The sequence below is a fragment of the Hemitrygon akajei genome, chromosome 5, assembly GCF_048418815.1.
Source record: "Hemitrygon akajei chromosome 5, sHemAka1.3, whole genome shotgun sequence".
Lineage (NCBI taxonomy): Eukaryota > Metazoa > Chordata > Chondrichthyes > Myliobatiformes > Dasyatidae > Hemitrygon > Hemitrygon akajei.
In genome coordinates, this window is record NC_133128.1 from 189,442,758 (window position 1) to 189,460,364 (window position 17,607).

The 17,607-nt window shown below is 42.7% G+C and overlaps 2 protein-coding genes across 3 annotated transcripts in view; one reads left to right on the plus strand and one right to left on the minus strand.

Moving 5' to 3' along the window:
• The window catches only part of LOC140728587 (protein mono-ADP-ribosyltransferase PARP14-like), a 66,585-nt gene extending 52,081 nt beyond the window's left edge, over positions 1–14,504 (minus strand). Inside the window, exons 1-4 of one of the 2 annotated variants that reach the window (XM_073047553.1) lie at positions 14,282–14,504; positions 9,357–9,496; positions 9,229–9,268; positions 872–988 (exon numbers count right to left, since the gene is read on the minus strand). In XM_073047553.1, coding sequence (XP_072903654.1) covers positions 872–988; positions 9,229–9,268; positions 9,357–9,496; positions 14,282–14,474 — 490 coding nt within the window. In that variant the 5' untranslated portion in view covers positions 14,475–14,504. Of the gene's footprint in view, positions 1–805; positions 989–9,228; positions 9,269–9,356; positions 9,497–14,281 lie in introns of both variants that reach the window. The other variant, XM_073047552.1, reaches the window with a different exon arrangement.
• Positions 10,831–17,607, plus strand: part of parp9 (poly(ADP-ribose) polymerase family member 9) — a 59,631-nt gene continuing 52,854 nt past the window's right edge. The window contains exon 1 of the mRNA XM_073047554.1: positions 10,831–10,903. The gene's annotated coding sequence lies outside the window, so the exon portion shown is untranslated. The remainder of the gene's footprint in view (positions 10,904–17,607) is intronic.

Below are 17,607 nucleotides of genomic sequence, written 5' to 3' on the forward strand. Positions count from 1 at the left end.
ATAACTTATCAACCTCTGCCTTAAATATATCCACTGACTTGGCCTGCACAGCCATCTGTGACAAAGAATTCCACAGATTTACCATCCTATTTAAAGAAAAGTTTCCTTCTCTCTGTTGTAGACAAACTTCCCTCTATTCTGAGGTTATGGTCCCTGGTCCTAGACTCCCCCAATATAAAAAAATTCTCTCCACATCCACTCTATTCAGACTTTCAATGCTCAATAGGTCTCAATGAGATTCCCTCTCATTCTTCTAAACTCCATCAAGTACAGCCCCAAAGTCATCAAATGCTCCTCATACATTAACACTTTCGCTCCTGGGGTCATTCCCATGAATCTCCTTTGGACCCTCTCCAATGCCAGAACAACTCTTCTTAGATAAGGGGCCCAGGACTGCTCACAATATTCTAAGTACTGTCTGAGCAGTGCCTTATAAAGCCACAGCATTAGATCCTTGCTTTTATATTCTAGTCCTCTTGAAATGAATGCTAATATTGCATTTGCCTTCCTCCCCACAGACTCAACCTGGAAGTTACCGTTTAGGGAATCCTGCATGCGGACTCCCAAGTCCTCTCCACCTCTGACTGATGAATCTTCTACCCATTTACAAAATAGTCCACACCTTTATTTCCAAATTTTACTTTTATATCTAGGCTTATAAATTGTAAATTGTATATATATTAATCATTAAAATTGGATTAATTCTAAACAGAGACAATGAAATGAAATAAAAACTAAGAAAGCACAACATTGGTTATATTTACTTCTCCATTTTATATTTGAAAATATTTGTAACTCTACTTGCCTTCAATACTTTCAAAGGACACTGTTACATTTCTGCCCTCTCGGCTGAAGAATGTGAGGGACTCACCACCGGTAATGAAATTTTCAAAGTGTTTTCGGAGACTGTTATCTCTTACGTTGTCACTGGACAATATTCCACTAATTGTTCTCTTTTCATCCGGAAGATGTTGCTCAGTCAGTTTTTCTAGACGAAAAGCATACAGATATACTGTCACAAGTTGAGGAGCCCATGTAACAGATAGATAACATTTTGAAAATCATTTAACTAATTGGTCACCAAATTACTGGAAGGATATTAATAAGGTTGAAAGAGTGCAGAGAAGGATGTTACAAGGATGTTGCCGGGACTTGAGAAACTGAGTTACAGAGGAAAGTTGAATAGGTTAGGACTTTATTCCCTGGAGCATATAAGAATGAGGGGAGATTTGATAGAGGTATATAAAATTATGATGGATATAAATAGAGTGAATGCAAGTAGGCTTTTTCCACTGAGGCTAGGGAAGAAAAAAAACCAGAGAGAGGACATGGGTTAAGGGTGAAGGGGGAAAAGTTTAAAGGGAACATTAGGGGGGGGGCTTCTTCACACATAGAGTGGTGGGAGTGTGGAATGAGCTGCCAGATGAAGTTGTAGATGCGGGCTCACTTTTAACATTAAAAAAAAAACTCAGACAGGTACATGGATGAGAGGCATATGGAGGGATATGGGCCAGGTGCAGGTCAGTGGGACTAGGCAGAAAAATGGTTTGGCACAGCCAAGAAGGGCCAAAAGGCCTGTTTCTGTGTTGTAATATTCTATGGTTCTAATTAATTAGTTTAAAATACAAATACACAAATATTGACAAAATGAATCATACAAAGATAAGAATGCAGTATATGAATTAGAAACAGGGGTAGGCGTCTTGGTCTGAGTCTGTCTGCCATTTGATAACATCATGGCTGATCTGATTGGAACTTTAACACCGCCTTCCAGTCTACTAATTTATCCTATTCACTTTTTAAAAAAATAAAATATTTTTCAGAATTCCGATGACTGACGAACCTCAGAGAAGTAATTTCATCTCATCCCTTTTTTAAAATCAACCATTAGCTCTGGATTTTTCTACAAGGAGCATCCCCTCTGGTAAATCGCCTACCAGATATTAGACTTCCTACTCTGCAATTCTCAGGTTTTGCTTTGTAGTCCTTCCTAAAAAATGCACATTAATCACACTCAAGACTTCTGGCACTTCATCCATCCCATTGCAAATACCTCAGCCAGGAATCCCAGAAATTTTACTCTAGCTTTCCATGAGGATAATAGTTGGTTCTTCACTTGTGAAGATCAGGAGAGAACTCCATCGCTGCAGGGCATTTCTTCCCACCTGCACTGTATAGGTTTATAGTGAAGATCGGTGTGCACAGACCGATTCCACTTTTTAGGCCGGGGTACGTTCCACAATGACATCGCGAGCTGCAATGACTGCGATGACCGCAAGGCTGCAGATTGAGTATTGGAGGATGAATCTGTCCTTGGCTACAATCCAGACTCTTGAGTAAGTGGTGGAGAGGAGGTCACTAAACAAACTTATCTATTACGGATAATCAGGCACATCCTCTCCGTGACCTACTGAATAAGCAGCGGAGCACCCTTTTGAACAGATTCATTCAGCTCCGCTGTCACAAGGATCGTTACAGAAATTCTTTCCTACCAAATGCAATAAGCATATAGAACAGTTCATCTCTGTGCAACAGAACACACATCATAGTACAATAGTCTCCGTTCCATTATTCCGTAGATCATTATTGCACATTGCTAAATTATTATTGTGTACATTATTCTGTATATTATTTACTAATATTATAATATTTATTATTATCACCAAGTGTGTTTTTAAATGTTGCTGCTGTAACAAAGTAATTTCCCACTCGGGATCAATAAGTACTTATTAATTATTATTATTTGGACAGATTGCCTGGCCTGGCTAACGAGTCCCATCAACCCGGGTTTGGAATTGGAATTGCCCTTCTCCTAGGCTAGCTGCCAGCCTGGGCTGATGAGCCCAGCCTGCCCGCCCAGTTATAGTGCCGGACACTTGGTCATGCCAAGACATTGCAAACTCAGTAAGAACAGGGATGCCACAGTTGTGTAGAAGAGGCCCTATGCGAATGATCTCCTGCATGGAAAAGCCAAACAGTGGTCCTGCACCGATCACTACGCCTGGATTATGGAAGACGCTTCACTTTCCTTTAGTGAGCAGGATGTCCAGCCCAGCACTCATGGGACAGGTGAGTTATGGGGTCGATGTCCTGCTCACTTATGGAAGCTTCTCATGGTGTTTCTGGAGGCACCTGATCAGGCCCTGAATACGTATCTGCCTTCCTCCAATACCTCCTCTGCCATAATGCATTCTATCCCCAAGACTTCCCATTGAAAACAGGGGTGGTCAGGGTGAATCTTGCTCAGAAAAATTTAAGCCAAATACAAAGTTACACACTCAACACAGTGTCAACAGCAACAACTTAAAATAGCTGACACCGTCCTGATCCAACTTAAAATAGCGGACAGCGTTCTCCTTCCTTGGTTTGTAAGTAAGAGATGTTCGTAAGTCGGACGTTTGTATCTCAGGGACTGCCTGTACTTTGTTTCACTGGCCTCCAACAAGAGATTGCTAAACTTCACCAGTGCCATTTTAACTGGACATTACACCCTATCCTTGTTATATGCATCTTCGGACTATGCTGATTCTCAGTTATGCGAGGAGCACTGCTTTCCCGCCAATACAAGTCACGTGTGCACGCCTCACAGTCTCACTGTTGGGACGAGAAGCACCGCTTTCCTGCCAATGCAAGTCAGGTGCGCACTCCTCAGTCTCACTGTTGGGACGAGAAGCACCACTTTCCCGCCAATGCAAGTCAGGTGCGGACGCCTCAGTCTCACTCCCGCCAGTCTCGCACTGGTTTTGGCAAGGTGTGGATGTGTGATCTTGCACTCTTAAACTTTTGTTGGTTTTTACCTACGGTGCAGTGATTTTGAGCTAGAAATATTTAACTATGCCTCCTAAGCATCCGATGTCATATCCTGGGCCATCAGCCGAGTGGCAGAGAACCGCTTTAACACTTGAAAAAAAGTTGGAAATTATAAACAGCGTGTCATCAGGTGAAGCTAACACCCCTCTGGGACGCTACTGCCGGGAACAGAATCTTGCCTTTAAAGTTCGTTTGTTGCTTGACAATGCGCCAGCCCACTCTAAACATTTGGACAGCATTCATCCTAACAGTGCATTTCCTGCCACTTAACACAACATAGCTGATTCAACCACTCGAACAAGGTGTGATCCACATTCAAGGTGTATTTTTTTTTACGGCGAACTATCTCTTAGATGCTGCAAGCAACAGAAGAATTTGAAAATCCCGGGATTTTACCAACAGTGAGGGAATGGTGGAAGTTGGAACACTTAGCGCAAATGGGATGGACATGAACCCAATTTTAGAATGGAGTCAGCATTTCAGTCGTTCCCTGCTGTCAACCCTTCTTCCCTACAAGCAAATTTATACTGAAAAACAAAATGCTGCTAAGCAAACAACCCGCATCACTTTCTTCAAACCAGTGTCATCTCCTGCTGCTGGCAGTTCTGAGAGTTCTGTGAGTCTCCCTTGCTGTGCTTGATATGATCCTGATGACCACAACCACCCATCTTATCCATGTAAAGCTGCCCAACACCATAACCATTCATCTCCCGGAGCCAACACACCTGCCACTGTGGGTGAGTACTGTACACCCTAGTATGTTAACTTTCAATGATTTATTGCATTGAATATTACCTTAAATTGATTAAATATAATACGAATGTTGCCTTGTGGTACTGCTTTTGTGTTGTATTGGTCTGAAAATGTGAATAAATGACAGATAAAACACATTTAGGAAGCCCTCTGGAACGCATCCCTATTTTTTCCATTTAAACAATTATTCACATTATGCGTTGACTGCTAGGAACACCCCGCAAAGAAAGAGGATAGGGTGTATTTGTATATTTTCCTGCATTATGCTTCATTTATCAAATCTTTATCCAATCACTTCACCTGCTTTAGAAACATAGAAAATAGGTGCAGCAGTAGGCCATTTGGCCCTTCAAGCCTGCACCGCCATTCAGTATGATCATGGCTGATCATCCAACTCAGAACCCTGTACCTGCTTTCTCTCCATACCCCCTGATCCCTTTAGCCACAAGGGCCATATCTAACTCCCTCTTAAATACAGCCAATGAACCGGCCTCAACTGTTTCCTGTGGCAGAGAATTCCACAGATTCACCACTCTCTGTGTGAAGAAGTTTTTCCTCATCTCGGTCCTAAAAGGCTTCCCCTTTATCCTTAAACTGTGACCCCTCGTTCTAGACTTCCCCAACATTGGAAACAATCTTCCTGCATCTAGCCTGTCCAATCCCTTTAGAATTTTATACGTTTCAATAAGATCCCCCCTCAATCTTCTAAATTCCAGTGAGTATAAGCCTAATCGATCCAGTCTTTCTTCATATGAAAGTCCTGCCATCCCAGGAATCAATCTGGTGAACCTTCTCTGTATTCCCTCTATGGCAAGAATGTCTTTCCTCAGATTAGGGGCCAAAAACCAAAACTATCCCTTGTTAGCCTCTATGTTTTGCTTTCTTAACTATAGACAAATATATAAGGAGACTTCTGTATTGTTTTACCATGGACTATCATAAAACTTATGAAACCTTTTGCAGAGCACGCTACATTATTGGGTATCTAGCAGCAGACTAGAGCCTTGATGCACCGGGACCGTGTTTGGCTTTAGTCCTCAAGTATGTCTAAAACTAGATCTGCTATATTTAACATACACAGTACATGTGAGTGGTGGGGTGGGAATAATGTTACTCCTCGCACTTCTCAAATCTTACCACCTTTTTCAATTTCAGGTAACCTACTCCTCTGGTCCTGACAAAGGGTCTTGGCCCGAAACGTTGACAGTGCTTCTCCTTATAGATGCTGCCTGGCCTGCTGTGTTCCACCAGCATTTTGTGTGTGTTGTTTGAATTTCCAGCATCTGCAGATTTCTTCACGTTTCCTCTGGTACTCTCTCTTCCTCCCTACACCCCCTCCCCCCACACACTCACACTCTCTTACTTGCCCACCTGGTTCACCTCTCCCATCTTCTCTCCCTACTTGGTTCTATCTACTCATCATTCACACCCCCTCAGGTTCCACCCATCACTTACAGGCCCCGGTTGACCCCAGACTCCCATACACACTGCTGCACACCGTGCACAGTAACGTAGTGGTTAGCACATCGCTTCACAGAACGGGTGACCAGGATTCAGTTCCTGCTGCTTCCTGTAAGGAGTTTGTACCTTCTCCCCGTGACTGCATAGGTTTCTTCCAGGCACTCTAATTTCCTCCCACAGTCGAAAGATGTACTGGTTGGTAGGTTAATTGTAAATTGCCCTTTTATTAGGCTAGGGTTAAACTGGGGGGGGGCACAAAGGGCCAGAAGGGCCTATCCTGTACCTCAATAATACCTGGATTTCAACATCTGCAGGCTCTTTAGTCTCCTGGCTTTATCCTCCAAAGTAACATCAAGCCCTTATGAAGATAACCAAAAGCCACTATAAACATGTTTAATAGTCAGGCATCATTTTGAAGCAATCTCCTTCAGTGCTTTACTTGGGAATAGAGATCTCTATGACCAAACTACAAGATGAATGGAGTATACAAGAGAAGGAACATTGTACAACATTACTATTCAGTCATTCAAAGAGAAGCCACTGTCTGTGATTATGGTCAATGAACAAAAAGTGGGGCTGAAATATTCAGCTATTTCAAGACATTTTATATTAAAAATGGTAGATCATACAGAGATTCATATGTGTCAAAATTCTGATCTATTTTGGTGGATACACCTTTGAATATTCAAACAGCAGTCCTTCACATTGAGAATGCTTGGCTCGGAGAGAACTTCTAAGTTGGTAAATAGCTAAGTGAAGGTAGTTTGGTAGGTTTACTGTTATGCTAGTTGATGGAAGTTTAGCACAGATGCTTACATTCCTGACATGTTATGATAGTGATTTTTCCTGCTTGACTAGATAGTGGCAAGAGTCTTCTCCCAATGGAAAGTGGGAGGTGGAATGATCCTGCTCCATGTGGCTATTTTACACCAATGACATTGGCCTTGACCAGACTTACAACATTATGGCAGTAAGCAATATTTATCATCTAGCTAATCATAATTAGGATCAACAGTTAATATATTTTCAGCCCCAATATTCTGTATACCATTGAGAAATATGAGAATGTAAAGCCATTTTTTTTACCTAACCCAACCAGAAGGACCACAACCTTCTCATGGTTTGGAGGCCTGCGTGCCTCAATGACCTGGGACAGCCATGTTGGCTGGAATCAGGGCCTTGAGATTTAGCTCTTGGTAGAGTCACCCATGCCAGACAGATCAAAGGGTAGAGGACAAAAAAGGGGTGATCCACTGGTCCTCCAGGTTTGGGTGTTTGGCTCAGGGTTAACAACCCTGACTGGTAAAGCAAATCTGTTAAGAAAACAGCAATGAAGACTCTAAGATGGTATTCCCAAGTCTCCATCTGGAAGGTGCAGATTACTGTCCAGATTTTCTATCTACTTGATAGGATTGGTCATATTCAAAACATGTTCAATTTGCTGAAGAATGCTAAAAATCTGTAGAAAGGAGACACTACATTGGGACTTATTTCCAGAATTGTGCAGTTTGAAGAGGTGGTTGCATGAGAGTATTAATGTAATCTTCCAATATCCCCTAGTTTAACATCGGTAGCTGAGCGAAGGGTGCTGAGTAGGCTACAGTCAATTATGGATAACTCTGAACATCCTCTACATAGCACCATCCAGAGACAGAGAAGCAGTTTCAGCGACAGATTACTATCGATGCAATGCTCCTCAGACAGGATGAAGAGGTCAATACTCCCCAATGCCATTAGGCTTTACAATTCTACCGCCAGGACTTAAGAACTTTTTAAAAGCTATTATTAATGCTTTTTGAGATAGTGATTTAGATGCATATCATATTTTTTACTGATATCATATTTTTTACTGAGTTAAGTATTGTATGTAATTAGTTTTGCTACAACAAGTGTATGGGACATTGGAAAAAAGTTGAATTTCCCCATGGGGATGAATAAAGTATCTATCTATCTATCCAAATTGAAGAACCCTGAGGGGTTGCTAGAGAGGGCTTCAGGACCTAGGATTTCTTAGGATTGAAAAGAGGTTCAAGACTTATGGCTCTCATCATTAAGGAGATGGAGATTTGGGGGTAATTGGATTAAAATGGATACCCAGAGTGTTAAGGGTATCGGGGAGCAGTGATACCCTTTTCTGTGATCACATTGGAGTCTGGCTCAGAAGGAAAAGGAGATTTGGCAAAGACATCAGGCTGATGGCTGGGAAAGGCCAAACCAGTTCTCTGGAACGGGGCATCCAGAGAACATCAGCAGTGAGGTTGGAAGCATTGTGAAAAAGGCAAATATTAAAAATACGAGAAAAATGGACTTGTTTTCTCAAGGTAGCCCAGATTGTTACACATTTTAACTAACTCCAAACCCAGTTAATCAGATGAATCCATCCAAATTGCCATTAGATTTTAGAAACATGGCCAAGATATTTTAGTTTGATTAACTCTGAAGTATTTATTTCTGCATTCTGCCTCTGTCACTCAATTCCACATAGAAAAGTGGAGCAAAGAAACAGACCTATCTAGTCCACGCCTAAACCATTTAAAAGCCGATCTGCAGAGGGACCATCATGCTCAATACCCCTACCATTACCTACCCAAACTTTGCTTAAATATTGAAATCGAGTTCACATCCACACTCTCACAACCCTCTGAGTGAAGAAGTTTTCCCTCATGTTCCCCTTAAACTTCTCACCTTTGACTCTTAACACATGACCTCCAGCTGTAGTCCCACCCAACTTCTTCGGCAAAAGCCTGCTTGCATTTACCCTATCAAAACCCCTCATAAGTTGGTATACCTCTATCAAATGTCCTCTCACTATTCTAAGTTCTAAGCAATAAAGTCTGAACCTATTCAATCTTTCCTTATAAACCCGGCAACATCCTTGTAACTTTTCTCCATTTACTTTCAACCTTGTTTACATCCTTCCTCTAGGCAGATGGCCAGATCTGCACACAGTACTCAAATTAGACCTTACCAACATCTTATACTACTTCAACATAACATCTCATCTCTTGTACTCAGTACTTTGATTTATGAAGGCCAGTGTGTCAAAAGCACATTCTAACCATTTTAGATGCGGGGTTTCAAGTCAACATATAAACATTATTCTGTTGTTAAACCTGTTTTACAAGCCCCTGTAATATCAAAATTTGTCAGTATCCTCACTTTCAGAGAATCAATTCTGTAGCATTTTAAAGGAAACACAAGTACCTTTTCCTGGAGTGGGTTGGTTTCCTCTGCAAACCACAATCTGTCAAAGCATAAGAATAATGTCAAAATTGAAAAAAATCATAATATTGCTTTATGATTACCATTTACATAATGTACATATAACTTACATTTTGTTCTGGAGTCTGTGTTGCTCCTGCCTCATCCTTGCCCACAGCTGTCTCAGATGGAAGTCTGACAGTAAGATTGATAATCCCTTTCCCTTGCAGATCAACCTGGTGAGTTTTCTTATCCAATACAAGGGACCTTACTAAATAAAGTATTAGAAGCAATTAAAGATATTAAATTTTGCTTTAAGTCACCATGTATTTCAAACAAATAACTGAATATTTTGGACTGTACCACTGAACAGTAAAAATTAATGTGTTTATTTTCTTCAAAGTCAAACGCTGTATGTCAACATATTATTCTGCCAATGTTCATTAAAAGGAAGTCTCATTGTACAAATTAGCGCAGGTTTAACAACAACACTGTCTGAAATGTTGTACATACATTCACCTGTTTCCATGAAGTAAGAATGTAACTAACTATATATATAACTAGATAATTCAAAAGAAATGGCAGCTGTAGTAACATACACAAAATGCTGGAGGAACTCAACAGGTTGGGTAGCATCCATGGAAATGTTTTGGGCCGAGACCTTTCTTCAGGACTGAAAAGGGGCTGAAGCCAGAATAAGAAGGTGGGGGGAGGTGAAGGGAGCAAGCCAGAAGGTCAAAGGTGAAGCTAGGTTGGTGGGAAAGGTCAAGGGCTGGAGAAGGAGGAATCTGACAGGAGAGAGGTCTGTAGGAGAAAGGGAAGGAGGAGGGGACCCAGAGGAAGTGATAAGCAGGAGAGAAAAGGTAAGAGGCTAGAGTGGGGAATAGAGGAAGAGGAGAGGGGAGAATTTTTTTAAAGCATAAGGAGGAATCTAATAGGATTTTAAATGGAAGAAAGAAAAAGGGGAGGAGCACAAGAGGGAGATGATGGGCAGGCAAGGAGATAAGGTGAGAGAGAGAAAAGGGGATGGGGAATGGTGAAGGGGGGGGGGGGAGATATAGGCCTGGAGATTAAAGAAATATTGGGGAGGGGTGAGAATCACGTATAACTGGAATAACCAGTACTGATCAGCAGTAATAGTATCTCTGCCGATTAACTGGATTCTGAAAACTCACACTCACATTCCACCTCACAAACTACACATCTGCCAGTCAGGCACCTCCTACCCCATACGTAGAAGAGTCTGCAGTCCCCACATCCACTAGCCACCTCAAATTCCCAAAACCTCAGTCCTGAAAGACTGCTTCAGGTAAGATCACCAACAAGTGAGCTGTTGTCAAAGGAATTATCAGTAATTTAAATAGTAGTAATTAGCAAATTACTAATTTTGATTATTATTCCTCTACCTTGGACAAACTAGGCAAGTGAAGTGATGGAAATAACACTTGAGTCATTGATGTGCTGCCAAGGCTCTCTGATAGACATCTTGGACTAAAGCATACTGCATGGACAGCTCTGCAAAAGGAGTATGATGTTGTCCCTCATGGCAAGAGATCAGTATACTGCGAGAAGAAATAAAAGTGTAGACTATCTTCTAAATGGAGAGAAATTTCACAATCTGAGGTGCAAAGGGATTTGGAAGTCCTCATGCAGGAATCCCTAAAGGTTAAAGCCGAAGGTGAGGAAGGCAAGTGTGATATTAGCATTCATTTTGAGAAGACTAGGATATAAAAGCAAGGGTGCAATGTTGAGGCTTTATAAAGCACTGGTGAGGCCTCACTTGAGAGTATTGTGAGCAGCTTTGGGCCCCTGATCTAAGAAATGTTCTGAAATTGGGGAGGGTTGAAAGGAGCTTCACAAAAATAATTCCAGGATTGAAAGGCGTGTCATATGTGGAGCATCTGAAGGCTCTGGGTCTCTACTCACTGGAATTCAGAAGAATGAGGGACGAGCTCATTGAAACCTATCTACTGCTCTGACTTTTTCCTGTTGTTCCTCTCACCCTTGAAACCTATTGAATATTGAAAAGCCTTGAGATGATGGATGTGGAGCGGATGCTTCCTATGGTAGGGGAGTCTAAGGCTATAAGACACAGCCTCATAATAAAGGGACTTCTACTTAGAACAGAGATTAGGAATTTCTTTAGCCAGAAGGCAGTGAATCTGTGGAAATTGTTGCCTCAGGCAGCTGTGGAGGACAGGTCATTGAGTATATTGAAGGTAGAATTAATTCTTGATTGTTCAGGGCATGAGGGGATATAGTGAGAAGGCAAGCAATTGGGGCTGAGAGGGAAATGATGTAATGGTGGAACAGACTCAATGGGCCAAATGGCTTAATTCTGCTCCTATATCTTATAGTTTAATGCTTCCTTGACATAACCATAAAGGAAATTTGGATTAGAATTATTTCTCTTTTTCAATATATCGCACAGATTCATTTTAAATTTGGCAATAACACTATGTATTTATAATAGGATTTCTTACCTTAGGACATAGAAAACCCTACAGCACAATATGCCCTTCAGCCCACAAACCTGTGCCGAACATGTCCTTACTTTAGAAATTACCTAGGGTTAACCATAAGCCCTCTTTTATTCTGAGCTCCATGTACCTGTCCTGGAGTCTCTTAAAAGACGCTATCGTATCCACCTCCACCACCATCGCTGGCAACCCATTCTACGTACTCACCACACTCTGCATAAAAAACTTACCCCTGACATCTCCCGTGTACTTATTTCCAAGCACCTTAAAACTGTGCCTTGTCATGCTAGCCATTTCAGCCCTGGGAAAAACCTCTGACTATTCACGCAATCAATGCCTCTCATCATCTTATACACCTCTATCAGGTCATCTCTCATCCTCCGTCACTCCAAGGAGAAAAGGCCAAGTTCACTCAACCTATTCTCATAAGGCATGCTCCCCTATCCAGGCAACATCCTTGTAAATCTCCTCTGTACCCTTTCTAAGGTTTCCACATCCTTCCTGTAGTGAGGGGACCAGGACTGAGCACAGTACTCCAAGTGGGGTCTGACCAAGGTCCTATATAGCTGCAACTTCACCTCTCGGCTCCTAAACACAATCCCACGATTGATGAAGGCCAGTGCATCGTATGCTTTCTTAACCACAGTCAACCTACGCAGTCACTTTGAGCGTCCTATGGACTTGGACCCCAAGATCCCTCTGATCTTCCACACTGCCAAAAGTCTTACCATTAATATTATATTCTGCCATCATATTTGACCCATCAAAATGAACCTCACACTTATCTGGGTTGAACTCCATCTACCACTTCTCAGCCCAGTTTTGCATCATATCAATGTCCCACTGTAACTTCTGACAGCCCTCCACACTATCCACACCTCCAACCTTTGTGTCATCAGCAAATTTACTAACACATCCCTCCACTTCTTTATCCATGTCGTTTATAAAATTCATGAAGAGTAAGGGTCCCAGAACAGATCCCTGAGGCACTCCACTGGTGACCGACCTCCATGCAGAACATGACCTGTCTACAGCCATTCTTTGCCTTCTGTAGGCAAGCCAGTTCTGGATCCACAAAGCAATGTTCCCTTGGATCCCATGCCTGCTTACTTTCTCAATAAACCTTGGATGGGGTACCTTGTCAAATGCCTTGCTGAAATCCATATACGGTACATCTACTGCTCCACCTTCATCAATGTGTTTAGTCACATCCTCAAAAAATTCAATCGGGCTCATAAGGCATGACCTGCCTTTCACAAAGCCATGTTGACTATTCCTAATCATATTATGCCTCTACAAATGTTCATAAATTCTGCCTCTCAGGATCTTCTCCATCAACTTAGCAATCACTGAAGATTCACCGGTCTATAATTTCCTGGATTATCTCTACTCCCTTTCTTGAATAATGGAACAACATCTGCAACCCTCCAATCCTCCCGTCCCCATTGATGATGAGGCTCAGCAATCTCCTCCCTCGCCTCCCACAGGAGCCTGGGGTACATCTCATCTGGTCCCGATGACTTCATCCAACTTGACGCTTTCCAAAAGCTCCAGCACATCCTCTTTCTTAATATTTACATGCTCTAGCTTTCAGTCTGCTGTAAGTCATTCCTACAATCGCTAAGATCCTTTTCGGTTGTGAATACTAAAGCAAAGTATTCATTAAGTGCCTCTGCCATCTCCTCTGGTTCCATACACACTTTTCCACCGTCACACTTGATTGGTCCTATTCTCTCATGTCTTATCCACGTAGTGTCAAGAAATCTTCCTAAACACACCTAACAAACTCCACTCCATCTAAACCCCTTGCTCTAGGGACATGCCTGCCAATCGATATTTGGGAAATTAAAATCTCCCGCCACGACAACCCTGTCATTATTACAACTTTCCAAAACCTGTCTCCAAGCTTTCTGTATTTGCGAGCCAACCGCCTCTTCCTCCGTCTCTTCAGTTTGCTTCCTACCCCCAGCAATTCTAGTTTAAACTCTCTCCCAGAGCCTTAGCAAACCACCCTGGAAAAAAAAAACCCGGAAAAGGACATAGTATACAATTGCAAAAAATAAAATAACTTCATTTCCAGAAGCACATAACGTTTTGACAAGATTTGATATTTTGTTTGATTATAAACGGATTTCCTCATAACAATTGGACCGACATACGTAATCATATTGACAACAGCAATGAAGTATTTGTGGGGCGTAGCGACAACTTATTTTCATCACGGGTTTGCAGCTTACCAGTGCGGACATGAATACGAAACTTTCTAAAAGCAAGCAAGCGATAGCACAAAGTTTCCTTTCCTTTCGCCGGGCAATAAACCCGGCCAGCTTTTCAATCTGTGAACATTAAAGATATTACAAATACTAATCTTACAAATATTAATGTCGCAAAATACAAGAGCTTCAAGATCTGTTGGGCTAAATTCTTCTCCCTCCCTCATTACCGAGTCTTCCTCCTCGCCGTTTTCTTAACTGACACTGCACTATCAAAAACCAAACAAATGTGCTTCTGAAATTACTATAATCTCATATGAAATGAATTCTAACGATTTGTGAGCTGGTCAGAAACTCACGCACTTTCGTCACTAACGAAGCGCACCACTGCTTGCTTTGAGGCAGGATCGTTATATTCCACGATACATTCTCCGCCGTTCGATTTCTTCTTGCTTTGGAAATAAATCTGCAGTTTATTTCTTAAAAACTTAGCGTCGTCCAGATCCCATTCGCCCTCGACTATCAGAGGATAGTCGAAAGCACCCTCTGCCGCCATCTTCCACAAGCGAATGGAAACTATTGCCGTCCTCTCCGGTATTTTGCTATCAGTTTCACTTTCGTTTTCTGTGAAACGAACTTTTTTTTAAGCTTGTATAAAATAGGAAATAACCTTGCACTGTTACTTCCTTTACTAACGTAAACACTCAAAATTCGCCTTTGAATATGCCCAAAATGCACTTTGTACCAGGAAATCAAGGTATTACTGATATTAATTGGATACATTTCCTCGAGGCATAAAACGGCATGTGACATATTGGCCCTATTAATCGAAACTTGGGCCATAACCAAAATCGGCCTAATCCCCTCGGGGGAGTATGTTGTTTACTCAAACAGCGCTCTTCACTGATGTACACATAGCAAACAGGTTTGAATCTTGAAAAGCTGGGTGAAAGAATTGGAAGTCAACTGTACTTTGAATCAGCTAATCCCAGAAATGAGAAGGGGGTGGTTGAGAAGTTTAACGGCAGGCTGAAGGAGGGAGGATGATCTGAGTGGGTGAGTGGAGAATAGACCATAAGACAAAGGAGAGGCCATTTGGCCCATCCCAGTCTGCTCCATTATTCAATCATGTCCGATCCTTCTTTTCCCATCCTCAGCCCCACTCCCCAGCCTTTTCTCCGTAACCTTTGATGCTGTGGCCAATCAAGAATATGTCAATTTCTGCCTTAAACACACCCAGTGATCTGGCCTACACAGCTGTCTGTGGAAACAAATTCACCCCCTTCTGGCTAAGAAATTTCTCCACATCTCTGTTTTAAATAGACGCCCCTCAATCTTGAGGCTGTGCCTTCTTGTCCTAGACCTCCCCACCATGGGAAATATACTTTCCTCATGAAGCAGTGGAGGCTACCTCAGTAAGTATATTTAACACAAGGTTGGATTGATCTTTGCATTGTAGGGGAATTAAGGGGTATGAGGAAAATGCAGGTAGGTGGAGGTGAGGCCATGGTCAGATCAGCCACGGTCTTATTGAATGGCGAAGCAGGCTTGATGGGCCAGACGGCCTATTCCTGCTCCTATTTCTTATGTACTCGATCTAGGCCTTTCAACATTCAAAAGGTTTCATTTAGATTTAGATTTAGATTGAGATTGTGAGGACACTCAGTCCTCGTTTATTGTCATTTAGTAATGCATGCATTAAGAAATGATACAATGTTCCTCCAGTATGATATCACAAAAACACAAAGACCAAGACTAACTTACAAAAACCACTTAATTATAACATATAGTTACAACAGTGCAAAGCAATGCCGTAATTTGATAAGGGGAGACCATGGACACGGTAAAAAGTCTCAAAGTCCTCGATAGCCCATCATCTCACGTAGACGGTAGAAGGAAGAAAAACTCTTCCTGCCATGAACCTCCAGCGCCACAAAGTTTCCCTATTCAGCCTCTGGAAGCATCCGACCACAGCCAACTCTGAGTCCGTCCGAAAAAACTTCGACCCTCCGACACCGAGCACCATCTCTGCCGAGCACTTCGACCCCGGCCCCAGCCGCCGAGCAACAGGCAAAGCCAAGGATTCAGGGCCTTCCTCTCTGGAGATTTTTCGATCGCACAGTAGCAGCGGCAGCGAAACAGGCATTTCAGAAGTTTCACCAGATGTTCCTCCGTGCTTCTCACATCCGTCCCCATCAAATCAGGATTGTGGATGGCCCCTACTTACAGATAACAGATGTTCATTCCTGGAGTGGCCGTGCGCGCTGCCGTCGCGCCGCCATTTTCTTTTTCCCACCCACGTTTCTAAACTCCAGCGAGTACAGGCCCAGAGCCATCAAATGTTCTTCATATGATAACCCTTTCATTCACAGAATCTTCCTTGTGTACCTCCTCTCCAATACCAGGACAGCTTTTCTTAAATAAGGAGCCCAAAACTGTTCACAATCCTGAAGGTGAGGCCTCAGCATCATACCCCTGCTCTTACATTCTTGACTACTTGAAATGAATGCTAACATTGCATTTGCCTTCCTCACCACCAACTCAACCTGCAAGTTAACCTTTAGGGCATTCTGCACAAGGACTCCAAAGTCCCCCCACCTTTGCATATCAGGCTTTTAGATTTTCTCCCCATTTAGAAAATAGTTTGCACATTTATTTCTTCTACCGAAGTGCATGACCATTGCATTTCCAACATTGTCAAGTCACTTTTCATTGTCATTTCGACCATAACTGTTGGTATACAATACAATATCTCAATACAACCCCTGTAGAATGTGATGAGGATGGGGGTGGAAGATGGACTTTTCTCAGCCTTCGCAGAAAGTAGAGAAGCTGCTAGGCTTTCTTTGCTATGGAGCTGGTGTTGAGGGACCAGGTGAGATTCTCCGCCAGGTGAACACCAAGAAATTTGGTGCTCTTAATGATCTCTACCCAGGAGCCGTCAATGTTCAGTGGGGAGTGATCGCTCCATGCCCTCCTGAAGTCAACAACCATCTCTTTTGTTCACATTCAGAGACAGGTTGTTCTGCATGTTCTCCGTTAGCCGCTGCACCTCCTCTTTGTAAGCTGACTCATCGTTCTTGCCGATGAGACCCACTACGGTCATGTCATCGGTGAACCTGATGATGTGGTTCGAGCTGTGTGTTGCAGCACAGTCGTGGGTCAGCAGAGTGAACAGCAGTGGATTGAGCACACAGCCCTGGGGGGGCCCCGTGCTCAGTGTGATGGTGTTAGAGATGCTGCCTCCAATCCGGACTGACTGAGGTCTCCCAGTCAGGAAGACTAGTATCCAGTGCAGAGGGAGGTGTTCAGGCCCAGTAGGCTCAGCTTTCTAATCAGTTTCTGAGGGATGAATGTGTTGAATGCTGAACTGAAGTCTATGAACAGTATTTAAAAATACGTGTCTTTTTTGTCTAGGTGGGTTAGGGCCAGGTTGAGGGTGTTGGCAATGGCGTTATCTGTTGAGCGGTTGGGACAGTATGCAGACTGCAGGGGGTCCAGTGAGGGGGGCAGCAGGGTCTTGATATGCCTCATGACAAACCTCTGAAAACACTTCATGATGATGGATGTGAGTGCAACGGGACGGTATTTCATTTGCCAATTTCTTGTCCATTCTCCGAATCTGTCTAAGTCCTTCGCTGTTTCCTCAACAATACTTGCTCCTCCACCAACATCGTATCATCTGCAAA